General features: G+C 37.8%; 1 protein-coding gene and 1 non-coding gene across 2 annotated transcripts; both read right to left on the bottom strand.

Moving 5' to 3' along the window:
- Positions 1 to 1,445: 1,445 nt before the first annotated feature.
- On the bottom strand, positions 1,446 to 18,587 carry LOC116301530 (pumilio homolog 1). The gene is made up of 10 exons (XM_089036590.1): positions 18,515 to 18,587; positions 17,977 to 18,261; positions 15,166 to 15,255; positions 13,747 to 14,079; positions 12,299 to 12,480; positions 6,387 to 8,262; positions 5,773 to 5,910; positions 5,197 to 5,444; positions 4,717 to 4,800; positions 1,446 to 4,346 (listed from the first exon to the last, which is right to left on the bottom strand). Exons 2-10 carry the CDS (start codon positions 18,250 to 18,252, stop codon positions 4,106 to 4,108), a joined length of 3,468 nt encoding a protein of 1,155 aa, XP_088892716.1. The 5' UTR covers positions 18,253 to 18,261; positions 18,515 to 18,587; the 3' UTR covers positions 1,446 to 4,105.
- LOC116301548 (small nucleolar RNA SNORA73 family) lies at positions 15,732 to 15,958 on the bottom strand. The gene has a single exon (XR_004197749.1). It is a non-coding gene; the product is annotated as a small nucleolar RNA SNORA73 family (small nucleolar RNA).
- Positions 18,588 to 19,086: the final 499 nt, after the last annotated feature.

The following is a 19,086-nucleotide window of genomic DNA, read 5'->3' as shown; positions in this document are numbered from 1 at the left end:
AAGCTCCGCGAGAGGGTAAATCCCTGGATCAAAGACCCAATATGCCATCCATAAAGATATTCCATGCAAACGATCATATCCCTATCGCGCCGCAACTATCTAGAAAGAAGAGTCAGCAGTGTCAATCGTCCTCTGTCATGCGCTTGGATGATGGCATTTTTGGGTCTTCAATATCTATCACGCGGTCTGGATCACCAGTGCCGAAATATTGCCTGGCATTATTTTCTTCGAATATGATGAACGAATCTTGTCCGGATTTGTCAGCAGCCGTATCTCCCACAAAGAAAGCTGTACGGTTCGAGTTTGATGATCCGAAGCAGTCCAAGCGTCGACGAAGGGCAACCAGCTTCAACAGCCCTTTCGATATCCAAGACGTTGGTCGTCAGCAGTTGCTGCCAAAGCCGATCCTTAAGATTACCCAATACCATAGCGCTGATCGATTGACTTGTTTCAATACAGACAAGAAAACCAACCCGTGTCGTTTAGATTGGACAGCAAGCACGAAGCTGGACCACGCAAGAGAGAGCATTGTTTAAGACTCTGGTTTTAGACAGTTTTTTTTTTAGCATAATTAGCGGAATTGTTTGTATGCAAGTGATATTAATGCGAAAGCCTCAAAGGTTAGAAGACGTGCTCGTTTATTCTGTAAATACGCGCTAACAAGCTAATTACAGGCGAACTCATAGTTGTTCCTTGCAACTTACACGGAATGGTTGTACGTACCTCATTCCTGATCTTAGCGAGTCCTCAAATAGCGGCAAGTCTAAAACTAGCGATCATTCCAAAGAGAATGAAACGACTACAGCCACGACCTCCATGTTGGTTAATACCAACTAAAAAAAACAACCACCATGGAGGGTATGACGTCATCTGAAGCTAGCGATCGTTGCTCTTGTTATATTTTCTTTAAGGCCGGTTTAGACGGCACGATTTTAGCCTGCAACACGCTCGCGTCTATCGTAGGGGAGTTGTAGTGATTTACACGCTACGACTCGAGTTGTAGGATGGCGCGAGCGTGTTGTATACGATAGTTGTAGGCGAAAATCGTACCTTCTTAGAATGACCACCGTGTTGGTTGATATCAGCAAGAAAAACGAACCACCAAAATGGCGGATATGACGTCATCTGGAACTAGCGATCATCCTAGAGTGACCACAGTAAATCCGTGAAACTTTAGTAATACTAAATAGCACAATTTCATGCAAATTCCATTGTTTTCTATTGTTTAACTAGCACTATTTTGTACTATTTAGTAATTATGGTTTCACGGATTTACTGTGGTCACTCTAAAGAGAATATAATGACAAAAGCAACAACCGCCATTTTGGTTGACATCAGCAAGAGAAACGAATGAAAAGTGCTGTCAAGTTCAACACGGCGGCCGTGAACACCAACAGAATTTTCTCCTGGTTTTTAACAAACTTTGAACACAACACCACACCATGTTAAACCACCTTTAAATTTTAATATTTGAAAATGACCTAGAACTTTCCATGATATACACACTTTAGTTATTCTACATTAACTGCTTACAATTTTACAAGACAATTTCATGATACATATAATATATATCTTAATAAACAATGCTGATAGGATATTAGCTACAAAATTGAGTACGATTCAACTCACTCAATTTCTAACTGATTACGTCAGTCGTACGAGTTTGGTCACGTGCTCACTTTACAGAGCAATTCATATTTAGAATTAAAATTACAAACGGTTCGCTTCGTGAACCAAAACGGTTTCCTTATTTAAACTATACAAAGTTCTTTATTTATTATCAACAAATTATTAATTGATCCTTGAGTTCATTTCACAGTAATTCATGTATAGAGTACATATTATTAACATGATTTATAAGAATTAAAGCACCCACAAAAACATGCCTTATTCAATTTTTTTTATACTTTACAATGTGCACAAAATTTAATCATAATAAATTGGTCCAAAAGAAGGGAAAATAACCCTAGTGAATCTAAAAAAATCTAAAACTCGTAAAAAACCTTGGAATCTTTGAAACCATAACAACGCACTCAACAATGCTATAAAACTTTATCTGAATAAATTCGATTTTATAACCCCAAAATGCGCCATATTTAATGACGTAATACATATACTAAAATCTAATTGGTTTGTCGAGTCACGTGCGTACTAGGAATTGTTGCTGATTACAAGGTTTGTTAGACTATAGAATGGAGGTAAAGAATAATTTGATTCTCTCAGGTTATACTTCCTTGCCTAAATTTAATACACGAAAAACCGTCTAAGACAAAGAAATTCCTGTAAAGTTCGATATTTGCACCATGTTTTGTACAGATAGTGAATATTCTATAACATCGTTACAAAACTTCCCAACCGACTCCCTTCATTTACATAATGTACACATTTACAGGCCGGCTCATGCGACGCACTCTTGGGCTTATCTCTTATTTATACTTTGATACATCACTTCTAATTTTAGATTTCTGTACTTCGTAGCTGTATATTTCAAATGGAAAACACACCTAGAATTATTTTGGTCCAAGTCAACTTAGCAGACTATTCATTTTTCTATTATCACAGGAATCAATCATCATTATTATTTCATTGTTTCTATGCAATGCCAAGTGTTTTGAATATCGAGACATTTAAGGCAATCTCCCTACACTCTCTGAGGTAACTATCCTTAAGTTGTCATTAACAGCAACTACAAGGGCTAGGGTGCTTTATATATTAGTGCATGGAGTGGAGGGGCTTACATTCTTGAGAGAAGCTTTAAATTTTGCACAAAAATGTCAGGGACTTTTGATAGGCTTGAAAGTAAAATGCTTGCCCAACATGAAGGGCAGGTTTTAATTAAAGTAGAAATCAAATGGTTTGCAGCCCCCAATGTACTAATAATTAAAGCCCCTTGGAGGAGAAAGACTCATTTGAAGATGGGGTACGGGAATAGTCTCCTTTGCAGCCGTTCTTAGTGTCTGTCCTAAACTTCCTCCACACTAACTTAGTAGGGAGGGAGGTTCTGAACGACACTCAGAACGGCTGCAAAGGAGAATAGTACAGGAATGTCATGTTTGTAAGCTACAAAGGTCATTGTGTAAATGAACTTTAAGTGTCTACCTAATGTATTGACTAACTATGTTAGGTTAAAAGATCCCATAAAACAATCCAACCTTCTTTTCTTTCCCCCTAAAAGCTTATTATCTAGCCCTAAAATACTAAGGCTAAAATGTAAAAGGTAAGGTTAATCCTACAAGAACTAGAACTAGAACTAAGTCGAAAAGCAGCCTCTGCTGGGTTGACTTGGAATACAATAAAAATATAAGTATTTGTGGCGTATGACGCTGATTCAAAAAAGCCATGGCATGGCAGGGAAAATTCTTACTTACAATACTGAAAAAGCTGTAAATAATTTGTACGGAAAAATCGATTTTACAGTTATACATGTGCTCAACTTACAGTAATATTACAGTAAATACAAGTTAGGACAATACTTTTGTTAGAAAAGTAAAATATATATTACTTCTTAAAAATCATATTAGATTATATTCCTAGATACTGGGTTGCAATTAATTCTGATTCTTCTTCCTATGTAAATATATTCAATCCGACGAAATCTACAATCAATATTCTAGGAGCACTGTTGGGATCCCTGTGGTATGGGCTATGAAAAAAGGCGCACTTTTGATCACGTGAAGTCGTTTTTCTACAATAAGTGTACTTTAAGAAATAATATCTAAAGCTGCATCGACTGCACTACTAAAATATTTAACGAGTGCACGCTCATTATAACTCCCGCTTAAAAGTTATTGAATAAGCAACTGGTCACATATAGTAGCAGGAAGAGGGGGAGGAAGACAGGGAGGAAGAGCAGACAGGTGCAAGAATTAGGGCATTAACCTAAAGGGTGGCGACTGGAGAAAACTGAATCAACACTGATTTGAAAGTTAAGGTGAAAATAATTTGACTGGATGAAGACCAAGAGTCAAGGTAGAACAGATAGCATTTGTATAGGAGAGTTACGTGATTTTCATCCCTCAATCTCCACCCCTCCCCTGCTGTTACCAGTCCATTAAGATCAATGGATAAATGTAGAAAAAATGGGAAGCTAACCATGATAGCCGGCCTAGAGCAGCTGTCCATTGCTCAGAGGCATGTAATCAGGTGTTGGCTTGATAGTCACGTAGTACTTGTCCAGTTTGGCCAGGATGTGCTTGCCATAGGTATATTTCCGTAGAGTAGCCACATGTGGGCGGATGCGATGGACCAGGAGCTTGCGCTGGACAGGTTCTGCTACGTCAATCATTTTTTGTACCACATAATTTGCATACTGGTCCTTCATCATTGTGTACAGTGCAGAGTGTTGACTAGAAAAATGAAAAGTAAAATTGTTAAGCTTTGATGAAAATCAAAGAAACTTTGTAAGAAACCCTAGTATTCCCCAGAACGACTCAGTTTGCAGAATATTATACCCCTTCTGTCCACACGTATCCAGTGAATACACCACTTAAAAACGCAACTTTTCAAAAACGGATAAGCGTGGACGGCCAAACGATTCGAATACGCTGCGTGTGGACGAGAATTGTTTTGAAAATAAAAATATATATATTAAAAAAAAAAAAAAAAAAAAAAAAAAAAAAAAAAGAAGAAAGAAAATCCGGATACATGTGTACGAGGCGTTATTCGTTACCCGAGAAGACTTGAAGGTCTAGCCATTTGCAGAGTTGAATCACTTACCCATCTGAGGTGTTGCATACTTCATCGATAAGCATTGCTCGTTCAGCACGTGAAGCAAAACTAACACACTTCTCAACTACATTACTGAAGAAAAAAGAAAAAAGATCATCAATGAAGTGCTCGCTTAAGCTGACTTGTTGACACTTACAACACATCACAAGCATACTGTGTATTCTCCGCTGTATAACATGTCTGTTACGAAAATTATCTGCTGTTTAAAGAACTTAAAACGCGCTCGCATGTCCCTGTACTGTGATATAAACAAGCTGGGAGCTTAGAGCACGAGAGAAGCAAACTTAGGAACACGAGTCATAGCCGAGTGTTTATCTTGCTTCTCGAGTAAGAAGATACTGGCGCTCGTCACTTCGAGGTCGCGTTGTTTTATAGACGCGCAGTATCGTTCACCTGATACAGTCATTGCCGCAAAACGAAAGTTCAAGGATCATTTATCGACACAAAGAAACTTAGATGACTACGAACCTAGCAAACTTGTGCTGACTGAGAGGTAAAATATGGCCTCGCAACTCCATGACAATCTTGTTTCGATCGTCCGGAGTCCCGTGTTCCAGGACATGCTGTATCACATAGTTGCCATATTGATCCTGTACGAGTCGTTCTGTCTGATCGTGCATTTCTTTCAGTATTGGCGTGGTTTGTTCTAGCAAGCAGTGTTCTAGAATACGCTGGATAACTCGACAACCGTAGGGATGAGTAGAGAGAGCATACACCTAAAATATATCAATAACATCGTTAGTTAGACTTTGAATTCAAATTTGGTCTCCACAATATGTATCTAAAATAGTCGTGTGAACTCTGAATTTCACAGTCTGCTTCTGACTAGCGACGTGAGCCAAAGCAAGCATAAGACAGGCACGAGTCAACGCAAGAAGAAAAATCGTCCGTTCTCTTGCGCATGGAGTTGCGGCTTCTTGCGCCGCTTGTGAGAACCAGGATTTAGATTCCAGAATGGATTCCCACAGAGAGACCAACAAGAGCTGACTAACTAGCAGCGTCAATCACCTGATACGAAAATCAAAGTGTACAGTGGTCACTTACCTGGCCTTGAAATGCATCTATGATAAACTGAAGAGCGTGCGGGTCAACACACTCGATACATTTCTGTACCACGTGATTACCGTTCTGGTCCTTGACGCATTTGAGCACGTGGCCGTCTAGTTCCATTACGAGTTCATGCTACATAAAGAGAAAGAAAAAAGTGTCATCAAAATTATTATTTTCTTGTAAGGATTAGTCAAAGAAATAAAAGAAAGAACTTTCGATTGTTTTAATTGCAAGGTGAGCAAGTACATCCATAAATATGTCCAAGTTAACGTGAATAAGAGAAAAGCATGTAATTGCATGATAATCGAAATTTTTTAATAGCTAAACTTTCCCTTTATTAAGTGCCAATTTGTCAAGCGAGATCTCAAAATTATACCCTCGTCCTATTTCTTTTAAAATAGGCGTCCGAATTCCTCTATTTTAAGTAAAAATAAAAATAAAATGAACACGGACACGACACGGAATCGACATACACAAAATCTATTACAGCGCACGCGATGTTCATCCCAACTGAAATGCTAACACACAGTACCATCAAGTTAAGATACGTCCTGCACTGTACGTTTTCCACCCTCACAAAGAACCTTCTCTTAGTAACATATCTTTACCTGTATGTTTGGTGGAATACATTCTAGCGCTTTCTGGATAACTCGACACCCATACATCTGCAGCGCCAGGGGCAACACATTTCCACGGATACAGTTGGCAAGATGATGTTTCTGTTCGTCGCTGCCAAACTCAAAGAACTTCTGGATAACATAGTTGCCGAACACGTCCGTCATCAGGCTGTACGCGGCTGGTAATATCTCATGGAAGACCATGTTCTTCTCGCTTGGGGTTGCGCGTTCCAATTTCTGCTGGATAAACCTAGACCCATGCTGGTCCTGAGAAAACTCCACGATGTGGTTGGCTAAGTCTCGTAGCTGGATGTTCGGGTACCTGTTGTTGCGGAAGTCTTCAAGCAGCCTGCTTCGCCCAGTTTCTTTCATTCTGCTGCCGCGGTAATTGCCCTGGGTTAGCACGGAGTTGCCAAAAGGTGAGCTGTTCAAGTTGTTTAGAGGGCTTGGGTATTTCTTTTCTGGTGCGGCTGCGAGTTGCATGTAGCGCGATAAACCGCTTGATATTGGACTGCCGACAGAGAATCCTGACTGACTAGCTTGGGACAGCAATGGAGGTGTCTGGAGCTCCTGTGGGGCGTTGTAAGAGGGCTGAGCAGATACACTCAAGGCTCCTAGATTCGGATAATATCCTTGTATACTCGGTCTCTTGTTGAACCCATTATATTCATTGTTATTCAAGACTTCCCTTCTCGCTGTACTACTAGCCATAGAGCCAACAGCCCCGACATTAGCTGACGTACCTAGAATCCCAAGACTATTGCCAAGGACTCCAACAGTATTGCCGTTAATTGGAACTTGATTCTGATATGAATTCAAAGAGTTTGGTCCACTACCTGACATTTGTTGCTGTGCTTGCTGGCCGTACATGCGCATATTAGAAGCGCCGTTATTGTTACTCAGTCTTGCTGCGTTAGCGGTATTTCCTGGATTATTTGCGGCGTTGAGCATCATAGGTGACATCATACTCAAGGTTCCACCCATCTGGTTTGCTGCAAGCTGCTGGGGCGAGACACCATTCATGCCCTGTGCATTCCCTAAGACTAAGTTACCTGACTGGTCATAGTAAGCTGTAGTCCCAAGTCCCATCTGCTGTGCTCCGGGCGGACCAATTATCTGATAGTTGGTATTTGCAGCCATAGAAGGTTGTTGGGGGTTTCCAAGCATATCCATCTGATTGGGACCCTGCATTGGCCGTCCGCTCACACCAGGGTTACTTGTCGTCCTCATTAACTGATTTGGTTGTTGTTGCTGCTGTTGTTGCTGCTGCTGCTGTTGTGTCTGTTGTTGGTGCTGCTGGATGTAATTGCCATTACCGGACACATTAGCAGCCCCTGGATAGACTCCCCAAGGTTGGATACTGTAAGCTGTGGCTGCATACTGAGGATGGACCATCTGGGCACCTGGATTGACCTGTGGTAGAGAAGCATTACCAAACATCTCCTGTCCTTGCGGTGTGGTGATATAATAAGGGTTCTGTGGCGGCATTGCTGTCTGTAATTGCTGCTGCTGCTGCTGTTGTGCTGCAACAGCTAAAGCTAACTGTTGCTGAGGCGATAGGTGTTGTAACGATGAACCTGAGAAGGAGTGTGACCCTGTGTGCGACACACCAGAAACCATGACAAGCTCAGAAGGACTCATAGGAGTGCCAGGGAAGTGTTGCTGTTCTATGTTAAACTGCTCAAAGTTTACCGGGTCCAGAGCGATGGACGAAGGGTGTGGTTCTCTAATACCAACCATATGAGGTCTGGTTTTCTCGTGTATAAGGTTGGAATGAGACATGACTGGCTGGCTGACATGGGAGACATCTTGGGACTGCTGGGCTGCGCCGGAGGTTGGCGACGGATCTCGACTACCTGGAGTACGACTACAAAAATATAAAACAAAATCATTATCTATTTTTATCAAATAGATTCAGTCGTTGCTTATCTTGTTAAAAAACACATTTTATAACCATCACTCCCCGGGGGTGGGGGGTTGGTAAGAACACGAAAAACAGTGGAGTCCTGTCATCTCTAACCTCCTGGAGACTAGTAGCCGTTTTAAATAATGGGGTTTCGAGGTACTCAGGGTAAAATTGTCGAGACGTAAGTCCACGGGATATGGCCTCAAGTTTGAGATATACAAGTAACATTGTGGAAGGCTCTGATGGTGCATTGTGGTCTAGCTTAGGTACAAACATCAATAGCTTATCATGTCTTATATAGTGGTGTATCTACCTAAGCTAGACCATAATGCATCCTGTTTATCGAATTCAGATAAGGCTTATCGCGACTTCAATAGCCCACTTCCAAAATATGCTTCGCTTGTAACACAAATGTTTTAGTATGAGGCTACGTGCTAAATTAAATTTATTCTTACCGCCTGTTACGAATGACTGAGCATTTAGCACGTAGCCTCATACTGAAACTTTTGTGCGTGACAAGCGAAGCATATCTCGGAAGTAGGCTATAAACGCAGCGTCTAATTAACGCGAAATGCTTGTAAATATGTAAATTTTACCATTTTAAAAATTCGCGTTAGTTTTCCTATAATAAGGTAGTGTTTTACTAGCAATAAGGTGCGACGATCGTCATCCATTAGAATAACAAGTGTTGATTATGATATGTAGGTAATGAAAATATATCTATGGTCTAGCAATGGTCGGTTTTTCTCGTTTTTTCTCCCCCATCGATAATGGGACAAGACTTATCGAAGCTCTACTTCTCAGATCTCATTAGATACGGCAAATTGACTGAAGTCGAACCTCTGTATCACTCAGTCTTAAATTTCTTATCCTGTTAATACTAGAATCTTTTGATAAGGGACATTCTCCATAAAAAGGAAATAATGAAAAAGCTTTCTCTTCATTTAATTAAGCATTGCCAAGTATAGATCCATCAGCAAAGAAGACTTAAAAGATTCCAAAACGGAAAGTTTGGAAATGCTAAAATAAATGAGTAGCCTTTCGCTGTTTCTATTCGTTTAATTATTGTTTATTTTTCTCATCTTCTACTCCCAAAATAATCAAATAAAGTCAAACTGTCCATATTCCTTCAAAATTAAATCCTTAATAAGTTTTTTTTACCGAAAAAAATTAACATTAAATATTAAGATTGTTTATACAATATTGGTTGATTTTGTCACATGAGAACAAAGGCCGGTTGGGTTTGCAAAGCTTCCCGCACTTTAACGTGGAAGAGACGCGAAGACACAGCTGGATTTTGGTTAAAAATTCTAATAAAAAGTTGTTTTTTTCCCGCAAGCATTTATATAACTTTGAACCATAGTTAATATGTTAAAGCGTCGCAAATATATTCTAGTTTTACGCATAATGCAGCTTTAGAATCGCATCTCATCTCCGGCACTTGTCTAGAAGTCCAGATTGCAAAGTATGAAACCTTCAGACGCTACAAGTCTCGTCAAAGTCAATCAGCTCCAATTCTTGCACGGGTTATTATATTTACCGTAGGAGATTACTGTTGACAGCTAGCTTAACTAATATAGAATCACAGATGATATTCAAATCTTAAAATACGCGAATTTATGTAAACGCTTAAACAAAAATTAACGTGTAAACCGGGCAATATCACCCTAAGATGAGTTCTATTTCGCTGGCGCTTTTTTGGCAGCTGGAATTGTTTTAGTTTACACGCCCGCAAAGCGATCAGGAAACTCTAAAACAGAACATAATTCTTTGAAATCAAAAGATTATTCCCCGCATTGCAGAGACCGGTAACATCTTCTTTGCATAATTACCGACTTTTCTCGACTCGTTTATTTCTTAACATACGACCAGAAATTTCAATTTGAATTCCAGTTTTTTCAATTGGAAGCAATTCTTTAAAAAATAATATACATTAGTTTTGTCTCGGTTTATTGAACGTCAAAAAGAACTAATGGTTTAGCGAGTCGAGATCCTAGTACGTAATATTCGTGTGATGGTCATTTGCTAACCAAAGGTCCAGAATCTCAAACCGGATTGATGCCGATTCACGAGTGCCGTCGATCCTCCGAACTATCGATAATTCTGTATCAATGCTCGAGGCAACGCTAGCTGGATCTCACCTATCTACAAGGTATTCCGCGTAGGTAGTCTCACTCTAAGTCTTACGATAGCTTTGAGTAAGATTTGGAAAGACAGTTTTTATTATGAATCAGCATGCTTACAAGAAAAAAACAAGGGCCATCACTAACTACAGCAAATGATCGGGAAACGCCATATGGAACAAGTGTACAAGCAAGTTTTTCTGTATTAAAAAGGACTTGGAAAATATCTCTTTTGCAATATCGAAAATCGTGCCTTTTTTCTCTTACCTTGTAAAGGCACACATGCAAGCTCTATTGGTTTTTCATCACTGGTTGCTAGCAACAAACGAATGACTACGATTATTGAGTTCTCCTCATGGCTTCATAAAGCATCACGGCGAGACGACAAATCCAGTCTTTCAACCAGGATGCACCAAACATCAAACCACAGACAATACAGACACCTATCCCGTCTTGATCGACGTGAGCGACGATCGAAATAGCGAGCGCCGTTCTCGCTGCAGTATTATAACTGGTGCTAGCGAAATACCGAGCTTTTACCGGAGATAGACAAAATTCATTAATAAAGGGCTGCAGCTGGTGTCGACTGATGAGTTCAAAGAATACATTTATACTATAACTATCTAAAAACGGGTCAGTTTTTTATTCGCTTACAGATTGTTTTGGATTCGATAAACCATGAATACACGAATGAAAAAAGCAAACTAGTTACCAAAAAAATTCAGAGAAAAATAGAATATTAAATTTAGCGCTGTAAGGACTGAAGAACGAGGATAGTTTTTTGATCCTTACTGAAAGATAATTGTATAGGTTTTTTCCTCTTTTCATGTAAATTTGGACACAAAAAAATAATACACAGCAAAGGCTTCTCGCATGTATTGACGCTAAACCAATTGAAAAATTTGCAGGAAAAATTGCTCGATGAAAGATGTGAACGCAAACAAAACAGGTAACCATATTAACTAGACATACAACGAAACTTTTCAGCATGGAAGGGTAATGAAAATACGAGAGAACAGTCAAAAAACTTTTAGAAAAAATATCTATCAAAATATCGAAAAGACGATCCAGCAGACTGTTCTGGAACATTCATTATGTTTATATTTTTAAAAAAATCACTTTGAATTAAACAGGTTTTTTTGCGAAATATGACGAAGTCGGAAGTAAAGACAGAAGAAATGAAAAAATAACTTGACGATTATAATTTTGTAGCGTTTATAGAAGTAAAAACTATGAATTTTCATATTGTTCTATTATATCAATTAAGTCAAATAACATAAGCGTTCAATAGTGAAGTGTTTTTTCCTACTAGAACTCAAGTGGCTTCCAAACAAATCGAAAGTTACTGTTTGGCTCACACTCGTTAATAATTGATGCAAACCGGTGAATATGCAAAAAAGGCCGTTGGGTACGGGAAGAATGAATAAGGGGATGAATGTACGAGCATTCTGGAGACGTGGGGCATTACTATGTGACATACATTGTTAAGATCAAAATAAACACATTCTAGGCATATTTTCCTCAATTTACCAATGATCTATAAAATGTACCAGACAGCCAGCTGTTTTACTGTTGGACATATGAAACACTGTAATAACATGGGTAAAAGACCTTTACCAAGATACAACCTCTTGACTCTTAATGGATGGCAAACATATTCGAAATTCCTTTTTATTTTGCATAAACAAGAAAATTACTAGAAATTTACTAATTGAACAATGTAAAGTTTGAGCCCAGAAATAAAGTTTACTATGCTAGATATCACTAAGAAGGGAAAATGTAAGACCTTTTTTTCGGAACTGTGTTATCCAGGGTTATATTTTACTTAGTATTCAATACTCTTCCCTCCCCTCCCCCAATATAACCTCAAATACCTGAAAGTATTGTTTCCACTGCTTTCACCTTCTGCTTTCTGGTTCTGTTTGGGCTGAGGGGAGGTGTGTTCTTGCTCTCTCTTATGTTGTAGATCTTCAGGTGTCTCTTCTTCAAAGGGAGATACTCTGGCATTTTTTGCTAAATTACTGGGCTTGGCCTCATCATTCCTGGGGGGAGAACCCTGGGGGGAAAATAAAAGACTTTAGCATATACCAGTTGTAATATATAGTTCTAAAAACTGATATAGATTCCTTTCAAAATTATTTTGAATGCAAGGCCGACAGAAAAATACTTAAGAAATCACACAATTTTTTCTGAATAGAAATTAAGGCACTTCTTTTGAATTATAATATTCTATTTTTCCAGATTTTGAATATAGTTGTTAGTCAGTTGCCAGCAGGATGGTTAGTTTTACCTTGTTTGTGTCTCAACATTATTTGTCAAAATGATTGGCAAGGCAAAGATCCGAGCAGACAAAATTCAAATCTAGCCTAACATTGTTTGATGATTTGCCATTATTTTTGCTTTGTAGAGCCTTGGAAAAAATTCCAGAAATCATTAAACATCAACCATTAAACGAAGAAATTACACCCTTGGGAATGAAACCTAGTCTGAAATGGTTAAACCATAATTAATGGAGCGGAATAATTGGTAAACCTATTGTTCTATTTTTTTGTTCGACGTTATCCATTGTTATATGACGATGGCCATGCACAGAGAAGGAAAAGTTGCTCCATTGGTCCACAACATTAGGGAATATAGAAGTTTTCCCCCCTAAAAAATCGTTTTAAATTATTTGTTTACTGAAAAGGAAATTCCCTTTTTCATGCTTTCTTATTTATCATCTAGTAACATAACTGTATCTGCGCAGAAATACTTATCCGCATAGTTTGTGGTCATCGAATGAAAGTTTTCACTTTCAAAGTGTTCATACATGAAAATAATTAGGGAATGAGTATTTTTAGCCATACTTGCTTTGGTTCATTGTGCACGGTCAGAATCACATGTTTTTATGGTTCAACCTCAAACGCAAAACAATAGCTTTGTTCTATGGAGTTTCCAAACCATTCTGCTCCATTTACTATGGTTAAACACTGCACCAAGAAGAATTAAATAAATAAATAGGATTAAATAAATAAATGGGATTTAGTAGTGGCATTTCTAGAGAGTAGCTATTCATCCACTGTAATTCCAATTGGAATTTAGGAGTTGATTTTTGCGTAGGGAGGAAAGCCGGAGAACCCGGAAAACCCTCGAAGCACAGGAGAGAACCAACAAACAACTCTACTCACATACGACGCCAAGCTCAGCGGGACTCGAACCTGGGTCCCATTGGTGAGAGGCGAGCGCTCTCACTGCTACACCACCCGTCCTTCCCATTAGAATTAGATCTAATTAGAAGTATTTCAAACTTTGGTTTACTGATTCAACTAACTGAAATACTCACAAATCCTGATTTAATGATTGGTGAATCAAGCTCCTGACCACCAGGTGATGAAGCAAGGACATATTCCACCATACTGAGACCAACACCATCAGCTGAACGAGGGGACAACACTCCATGCAAGTCAGAGTTATTACTATTATAAGCACCAGGCTTCACAGAACGCTGAACCATAATTGGTTGAGAGACAGCATGCTCTGATTGGTTCATGTGGGGTACAGAAGGGCCCCAGGTATTCTCTCTCCATTGGTCACCATGCAATATTCCTGTTGACATGCCTGTTTTTTCTTCTCCTGAGTCTTCAACATCCCAGAGCTTTTTAGCTGTAGATGCAATCTAGGGGGAAATGAGATATAAAGGTTTTCAAGTTTTGGTTTTTCAAGAGTCATTCTGCATTTACTGGTACAGAGGAACCCAAATAGTATGGGCACCCAGTCAGTAGACAATGTTCAACTAAAATTAGCACTAGTTTAGCCAAATATTTTATGCAAGTACTTGTGAAGGGTGAAATTATTGACTGCCCACATAAATGCTGATCTCAAAGAAGCACAGAACCTAAAACTCCGAAACAGTAAGAGAGCACTGTTGTTTTTCAAGATGTGAGATGTTTGCCTTAAGAAAAGTGGTCAACTGGGAGAGCAGTTTTCACATGACTGTGAAAAGCTCAGTGCCTTGAGTATGCCGTGCTGTGACCGTGATATTCTATAGAAATGTAATTGGCTGATCTTTTCTCATGCAATGTGATTGGTCTAACATTGCCGTTACCATGGTATTTTTCATTGGATAGAGAGTAAATTCTCGAGCAATGTGATTGGTCTGGTATATCCCTTACCATGTCAGGACTGTCTTTGTGCCGTGACATTTTCAGTTATACGAACACTGCTCAATGTAGTTTGCATACACTGTATGTCTTAAAAAATATTTACTTTAACTCTGTACAAGTAGTGAAATAGAAAGCTTAACGGAGCTTTCATCCTCAAACTAAGGACTTCATCAGCATCAATTCACATGCGTTTTTCACACATAATACTCAAGGAGTTTATTGCTCAGTTATGTTTAAGCATTAATACATGTACAAAGGGATATGGAGACACTCCGCGATTTAAGATGTGAGTTCTTGATAACATGAACATAAGTTCTGGAAAGATTCATGCTATGCATTTAGTCATGGCCATACAAACTCAGTGGCTCTGATCTTAGCCCTTTTCTTCAATTACAGGTTATGTTATTGCGGCGTCTTGGTGGAGCATTGCTGCCATTTCACAAGTTTTTTAAATAGCATCAATTGTTAACACACCAAAATGGCCACCATGTTTTTGTCTTTTGACTCTCTAGGGAATGCTTGCAATCCAACAATACATTTAGGCATAACAAAATGACGATGATACAATCTCAGTCCTGTGAAAACTGAAGTCACCTTACCTCCTCAATAGGTGTGTCAGCCTTCTTTTCATTGTTGTTCAAAGCCATGCTCTGGAACTTTCCTTCCAGTTCTTCATTCTGCTCATCATCCTAATAGGCAAACGAGGTGTCAGAACACAAGTGTTGATTAAATAAGGGTCCTCTTAATGCAAAATATAGAAGTTAAATATGGATGACAATGGCAACATCCACCTAAAAATCATTAACCACTGTTGTAATTGCTACGCACTGATTGAGACAAAAGTTTTTACAGTGAAATAAACTACATTAATCAAGTAAGTCTTTCTCCTTTATCTTCCAATGTACCTTAACATATTCTAATGATTTATTTTTATCTCATCTGATAAAAAGGAAAATAAGCTCTGCTAACAGGGAAATATGTCTGGATCTTCACTGGCAAGCAGGCAGTTTTGAAGAAATATTTTTGTGATTTCAATTTTTTTTAAATTGGGAACTTCTTTAGCTGAATACATTAAAATCCAGTTGCCTTCGAAGCTTTTTTAGGTGAAACCATCAAACCTAGTTTATTTGATATAATATATATTTGTATTCAAAAATTTTGTGAAATTTGTTCACTGCATGGTTTATCTCCCTAGTAAAGGTCACAGAGTGACTCTAGGAAGCACAAGGAATATGCAGTGCACCACACCAAACCAGAATTAACTGGGGGTGGTTTTAATTTCCAATGCCATGGTAAGGGAATAGACATCAGTAAGATGTGTACTAGACACTCAGCTCCCATACACCATTAAGACAGAGCCAATAAGGGCCAACCTACTGGATGTCACATTGGATCTAATTATAACTGCTAAGATACTAGTTAATATATTCATAGTCATTAAAGTTGATAAAAATGGAAACTGGACTAACGGCAAGTTGAAAACAAATGATAAAACTAAGGAGTAAAAGGTAGCGAATAGGCCATTTATGAGTTATCATAAATATTATAAATATTTATCATATAAATTGTCTGGAGTGTTTAGAGCTGCATAGCACTGCCCCTCACATAATAATAATAATATTTATTTATATAGCGCTAAATCCACTAATTGCTCAGAGCGCTCACTAATAAAAAATAATACATAATTAACTAAGCTAAATAAAAATTAAGATATAAAAATATGTGAAACAAAACGATAAAAACTGTACTAATTGTAAAATTATAAATTAAAAGCTAACTTAAACAAATGTGTCTTCAGAGAATTTAAAAAAAAGAAGAGACGTGATAAAATGAGATATCACCTAAAAAACCCTTTACCCAAAAATGGTTGAACCACAATATTATCAATAATGAAATTTATCAATAAAATATCATGCTCAATTCTACCAAATTCCATTGGTTTCGCTGTATGTTCAACATGGTATGATAATTTTAACTTTCAATTTCAAAAGAATTAAAGATAAGGCATGTAGGTTAACCTCTCTGTGTTAATTTTTAAATACTTAGACATTCTATACTGGCCTAGAAGATAACCATTATTCTATTCTCCTGTTTGCCAAAGGCTTTTTATACTGTCCATTGCAAATCATATTGTATTCAGCAGAGAGACTTACTCTACAGCTGAAATAATAATTTTTCTTTTTTTAGGTTCTTGCACGTTATAACAAGTTCAATTTACATCAAAGAAATTGATATCTTTAAAATCTTCGTAATTCTCATAACAAATGATTTCATACATTGTAAGTTTTTGTAAACCAATGATAAGTTGAGTTAGCACATTATAATAGGAAATAAAGCATTACAGCCAGTTAGACTTCTTCATTCAAAACGTGATGTAAATAAATTTAGCATGAAAACAGAGAAAATTTCATTGAAAAAAATGGTATTAAATATCTCTATTTTATATTAATTTTTATGGTTCAAATTGAAAGTCAGCTGATACAGTTCTAGCATGCATGAGGGAAAAGTAGACACAAAATAACTACAATTAACCAAGTGATAATACCAACTTGGCTATCAAAGGGTTTTTTTGTCTTTCACTTTAATTATTAGTACACAAGGAAAAATGTCACACAGCCAATTTGTAAATATCACTTGCCTACTGGACTTGCAAGACACTGGTAAAAACAATGCGGAGAAGGCAAGGAAAATAATCTATATAATCTTAAAAAGGAAATATTTCGTGACTTAATCCTTGAGTATTGAAAGGAAAGTAGAAATAAGGTAAAAGGAAAGAAATCTTCTTCATTATAACATAGAAAACTTACGTAATTACAAAGGCCTCGCAACTTGTATATGAATAAAGACTTGAAATACACTACCAGAAACAATAGAAATTTAGCATTTCAAATTTCGAATCATGACTAGAAACATGCGATTTTCTACTTTATAATTATTTGAGGAATTCCTAAGTTAAGCTATATATAATACTTTCAGTTTTAAGATCGATCGAGGAACAAAATAATATAATTCCTGCTTAACCAGTTTTAGAATGTTTTACTTTGGCGTTTTACATCTCAATATCTCTCTTGTTTTTCCTCACTAGGAAGTTGGGAATGATTTTAGGGGTTTTATGTTGTCGTACTGATGAAATGTCTAGCTCAAAAACTTTAAAATTGTTGCAGAACGAAAGCAAGAACAAAATATCACGAGCTCTACATCAAGTTCCGTTTCTTCGACAACCAAAAAATAGTTAAAGTATTTTTCATTTGAGCAGCTAAAAATCATATCACAAAAGGTAAAAAGCCCGTAAATGTGGAGCAAATTTGCTAAATCAATGAAATAAAGCTAAGAATTGGCTCCACATCTTCAGAAAATCATCACATCAAACCAACATTGGAACAAGAAAGCAGTTCAATGTGTGAACTAACCTGATCTATTCTCTCGTTCGAGGACCACTGACGTCCTCCATATCCCTCTTCTTTCTCTCCAACAGTCTTAGGAAAACTTGATGCGACTCCCTGCCGCTGAAATAAGTAGCTCGCCACCTCTCCATTGGATTTTCCACCTACAATGTCGAAGCCAGAGCTCTTTGGTCCGCCATTATTCGAACGACCACTAGTTCCATGTTTTGGGGCTGTACCGTTTTGGTACGTCCCATCTTCCCAACCAACTTCGTGCATACCAATAACACATGGAAAACTCATTGGACGGATCTAGACATGGACAAAATAGACCTACCGTCAGCAAGAACAAAGTATACTCTTAGTGCCTTTGCTACGACGCTTCGTTCGCAAGAGAGAAAGTGAGCTGAAACGGGGGTGTGACTTTGTGCTGCGTTTGCAGAAATAACAAACTTTTACAACAAAAGATACACAAAATGATATTCCTGAATAACAGATGAATCCTTGGATATTCGAAAAAAAGCAAAAGAAGATCAGAAAAATGCGAGATGGTTCGGAAACTAACCAGATGGAAGTTTATGTCAGTCGAGCGCCATACTTTGCATGGCCGCGGCCACCTTGTCGTGAAGTAAGGTATCCCAGTGTGCATAGCGGGCGCGTATGTAAACACGTGGTCCGTTGTTAATCGAACCACTTCCAGCACGTGTGCTCAAAAAAGTAATCGAATTAATCGATTTTGATTTCGTTGTATTTCTAATCTCCAGTACAATTGGCTCTCTCTATGAGTTCTATGAAGCGAGCTCCTCATAGATTCACATAATCCTACTTAAGAGAAATCAAATGAAATTCATATAGCTTGGAGACTATATATAGATGATGACCATTTATCAAGACATGTGACATAAATTATTCAACGCGTGTGTTTATTTTGATTGTTCATTTTCATGTCTTTATAAAATGATTCTAGAAATAGTGATTCTCGTATACTTGTATAAATTTTTTCATGATTTTCAATTATATTTTAGCTAGACATTTTCTGATTTTTTTACTACATAGTAGCTAAATTTAAAATAAGAAATATATAGCGCCTTCCAATTTGTATAAAGAGCTAACGCTATCTCGTAATAAAGAAAGATT

Source organism: Actinia tenebrosa, unplaced genomic scaffold, assembly GCF_029948245.1.
Source record: "Actinia tenebrosa isolate PJP-AT-01 unplaced genomic scaffold, QUT_ActTen_1.0 PGA_scaffold0__85_contigs__length_37466705, whole genome shotgun sequence".
Classification (NCBI taxonomy): domain Eukaryota; kingdom Metazoa; phylum Cnidaria; class Anthozoa; order Actiniaria; family Actiniidae; genus Actinia; species Actinia tenebrosa.
The sequence above is the reverse complement of the archived record's forward strand: the minus strand, read 5'-3'. Positions and strand labels throughout refer to the sequence as shown.